The 4,068-nt window shown below is 43.4% G+C and overlaps 1 protein-coding gene across 1 annotated transcript in view; it reads left to right on the forward strand.

Annotated features, from left to right (window-relative positions):
• The window catches only part of mical3b (microtubule associated monooxygenase, calponin and LIM domain containing 3b), a 69,745-nt gene extending 68,570 nt beyond the window's left edge, over window positions 1-1,175 (forward strand). Inside the window, exon 38 of the mRNA XM_063211856.1 lies at window positions 857-1,175. Coding sequence (XP_063067926.1) covers window positions 857-1,041 — 185 coding nt within the window. The 3' untranslated portion in view covers window positions 1,042-1,175. The remainder of the gene's footprint in view (window positions 1-856) is intronic.
• The last annotated feature ends 2,893 nt before the right edge of the window (window positions 1,176-4,068 follow it).

Genomic DNA, 4,068 nt, shown 5'->3' on the forward strand with positions numbered 1-4,068 from the left:
TAGTGCAACAAATCGCCCGAGTGTAGGTCCTCAGAAGACAGGACCCATGCTGTATATGCAGGGCTGATAGTATTCAGGCTCCATGCCTGATTTCAGGCTTGACAGTTTGCAAAAATAAAAACATTGATAATAATTAGCCATTAGGTTATTCTTATCTCAGAAAGTGTTACAGGTTCAGGGTTTTCTTCTACTATCAGGTTTGAATAATGGTCATACATTGGCTATTAAATGTTTGAATAATGTGTCAAAATAGGCCTACGTTACGTCACTATGCAGTATCTTGTCGTCGTCGTTAGAGCAGGGGAAAAGGTTCAGGCTCAGGATTTTTTTTCACTATCACCCCTCTACTGTATATGTTTTCATTTGGGTAAAAAAGGTTGAGAACCACCGGTGTAAGGCCACGATCACACTGGACGCAGATCTTACAGTAGGAGGTGGACTTGTTCTATCGCTTGATAATGAAAGTGAGCGTATTCCGCGCTGAGTATCAGCGCAAGGCGGAGTGCGGATTTTCTGCCTCTCCATCCCAGGCGGATTGAGTAGGAAAAAAGTTCAACTCAAGGCAGAAAGTCTGCTTCGTATACATCTTCAACTCTCACTCTCACACTCTCTCTCTCTTTCTCTCTCTCTCTCTCTCTCTCTCTCTCTTTCTCTTTATATCTCTCTCTGGCTCTCTTTCTCTCTCTCTCTGTTCCTCTCTCTCTCTCTCGCTTTTTCTCTCTCTCTCTCTCTCTCTCTCTCTCTCTCTCTCTCTCTCTCTCTCTCTCTCTCTCTCTCTCTCTCTCTCTCTCTCTCTCTCTCTTTCTCTTTATCTCTCTCTCTCTCTCTCTCTCTCTCTCTCTCTCTCTCTCTGCAGACCAGCTGAAGGGGGAGGAGGAGCTGGCGGAGGAGAGGAGCATCCTGGGGGAGATGCTGGAGGTGGTGGAGCAGCGTGATTGGCTGGTGTCCCTGCTGGAGGAGCAGAGGCTGAAGGAGCGAGAGGAGGACCAGGACCTGGAGGCCACCATACTGTCCAAAGGATTCAGCTTACACTGGACATGAGAAACACACACACACACACACACACACACACACACACACACACACACACACACACACACACACGTGCGCGCGCATGTGCAGGAGAGAGAGGAGGACCAGGACCTGGAGGCCACCATACTGTCCAAAGGATTCAAGCTTACACTGGATATGAGAAACACACACACACACACACACACACACACACACTCACACACACACACACACACACACTCTCTCTCTCTCACACTCTCTCTCTCTCTCTCTCTCTCTCACACTCTCTCTCTCTCTCTCTCTCTTTCTCTCTCTTAAGCACCTACACTACATACACATAAACACACACTCATATGTAGACCTGTAGACTGTCACATCATCACACAAATGTAAACACGCGTATGATATGCAGAGACTCATGCAAAGACACACACATAACATAAAAGTGTGTACCATTCAACTGTACAAAGTTTCAATTGGTCTGAACAGAAGACAAAGCAGCGAGACGTGATGACCCTTGCCGTCGCTGTTTTCTGCTGTGTGCGTTCAGACTCCGCTGCTAGATGCTGCTCCATTGGGAGAGGACTGGTGTGATTGCGAATGCCTTGCTGCCAAATAGTGCTACTGCTTTGTACAATTGGGACTCTCTACTCTACGCATCATCCCTTCAGCTTGCAGGTGCATCACAGTGTGACAAACATCGCTGAAAAGTAGAGGCTAAGGCACACTGCAGCTTAGTTTGGAAGTTTTTATTGCGTGTCAACCAGGGCTCTTAATCAACGTTTTTCATCACCAACCAAAATGGCTAGTAGATGCTGATCTTACTAGCCAAACACACACTCACTAATGGGTCAAAGTGGCTAGTAAGTTGGTCTTTTCTACCAGCCAAACTGATATCTTACCAGCATTTGGCCAGTTGGCTGGAGTTAATTTAGAGCCCTTGTGCCAATGTATCGGGAGTTGGCACATAATGAAGTCTTAAAAACTACTGTAAGCTGCAGTGTGCTCCAGCCTGTACTTTGCAGTGCTACTGCTCTGTCAGTGGGACCTGACCTGCTTTGTTTTTGCCTGTGCGTGAGGAAGACCCACAATGCTCTGAAGAAAAAATAAATATTGCTGTTACTTCACCAATAGATAATGAAAATGTTCAAAATGGAGATCTTACTTCATCGAGAAAATACAATGTACTGTATATGATATTAATGAGGCGAAACCACTGTACAGAGAGTAGGCTACTAATAAAATCATGTTGTCTTTCCAAACTAACAAACAATACAAACTGAGGTGTTGGATGGTATGTTGGTAAATTTGTTGTCACAAGTTTTCAGATTAATTTATTTAAAGGCCAAAACCAGAGTTGAGAAAGTAAAGGTCCAGCAATGTACAGTATATATTCCTTCTAACTGTACTCAACATCTAGTAAGCTAGATCAACACCAGTGACAGTACTTTTTGAATCTGGGATGTCCGGCTCTGACCATCACACCATGTACTGTAAGACAGACATTCTGTAGGAGCAATCATCAGAGGTAGAGTATCTCATTTTTTTAGTAGTTTGTTTCCAGAATTTATGCTGCCTATTTACAAATTGTATTTAAAAAAAAAAAAACATTTACCAGCACATTTGTAAGTGTTCGTGACTTGGAAATGTACACATTTCAAACTGAAATAGGTGGTCTCCATGTCCGCCATTTTGAATTACAAATCATAGACACCTTTGGCTGTACAACTTACTGTAAATTGGTCAGAGCAGTAAATAGCTAAATAGACTAAAACAGTAAAATTAGTTTATTACTAAGTACCTATTCATGAAAAGATATTTTTTATTGTGAATGGGCTGCATACATTTTGAAAATAAACAGCTGAAATGACATACAGTTGGCCTACCTTTAAAAGCCTGTATAGTTGTCATCATGCTTAAATATCAAGGCAATGAAGAGCATCCACTCATAGAGCAAGAAGCGATACACTTAACATGGTGATGAAATGTAACTGTGATATACATTTGTCTTATTATGTACAATGTATGTATATGTATGTTTTTGTTTTAATAAAACATTTGCATTGCACTATAATTGTCTAATTGTGTAATATAGGTCTCCATACATTGAGACACACTTTATCAAAGTGATGTAAAGGTGACACAATACAAATAGTCTATAGACATGTAGAAAAGTATGGACCCAATATTTACAACATGTGGACAACAATGCCTACAGGCACGTGAAAGTTAAAAGTGAAGAAACAAAGTGAAAGCCCACCTGGAAAACTCCAACTTCCATTATGACACAGCACACAAGTGTTCACTGCACATTGCACACAACAAAATTGCAATTATGCCTCACTCGTGCAAGGGGGCTGCCCCCAATGGCGCCCCAAGGGAGCAGTGCGGCGGAACCGTACGATGTTCAGGGTACCTCAGTCATGGAGGAGGATGGGCAAGAGCACTGGTTAATTACTCCCCCCACCAACCTGGCGGGTCGGGAGTCGAAAGGGCAACCTTTGGGCTACAAGTCTGACACTAATCGCCTACCCATGACTGCCCATAAATATGCCCACTATGTTGAACTGTAGTGCACCTGCACTGAAGTGAGTACTTTCAACCTCATTCTGGATGTCTGTAGTGCATTGTGCATGTGGATAGTGGCAATAAGAGGAATTCTATTTTTTAAAAATGTGGCAAAATATACCAAACAGACAAGCAGGTGGCATGACTTCACAACAGTCCAAGAGATGTAAACGGAAACACTGTATGGAGAAGGGTGTAAAGAGACCATTGTCTATTTTCTTTACAATTCACAGTATAGGCCTAGCCTATGTTGTCTAGTCTATATGAGACCTGCCCCCCTGTTTCCCACTGACTCTCTGGGTTTCTCTAGAAATGCCGGTCTTTGGTGTGTGATCTTTCATGCGAAACGCACGGGTCCCCACACACAGTCGCGCACAGCGCACCCACGCTTTGCTTTTCAGCCGTCCCTGCTCTGGCTATTATCTATGGGATTTCCAGGAACAATCTACCCCCTCCTCCAACTCCAAGCTACAGTCACGCCTCCCAAAA

This window comes from Engraulis encrasicolus, chromosome 12 (genome assembly GCF_034702125.1).
Source record: "Engraulis encrasicolus isolate BLACKSEA-1 chromosome 12, IST_EnEncr_1.0, whole genome shotgun sequence".
Taxonomy (NCBI): Eukaryota; Metazoa; Chordata; class Actinopteri; order Clupeiformes; family Engraulidae; genus Engraulis; species Engraulis encrasicolus.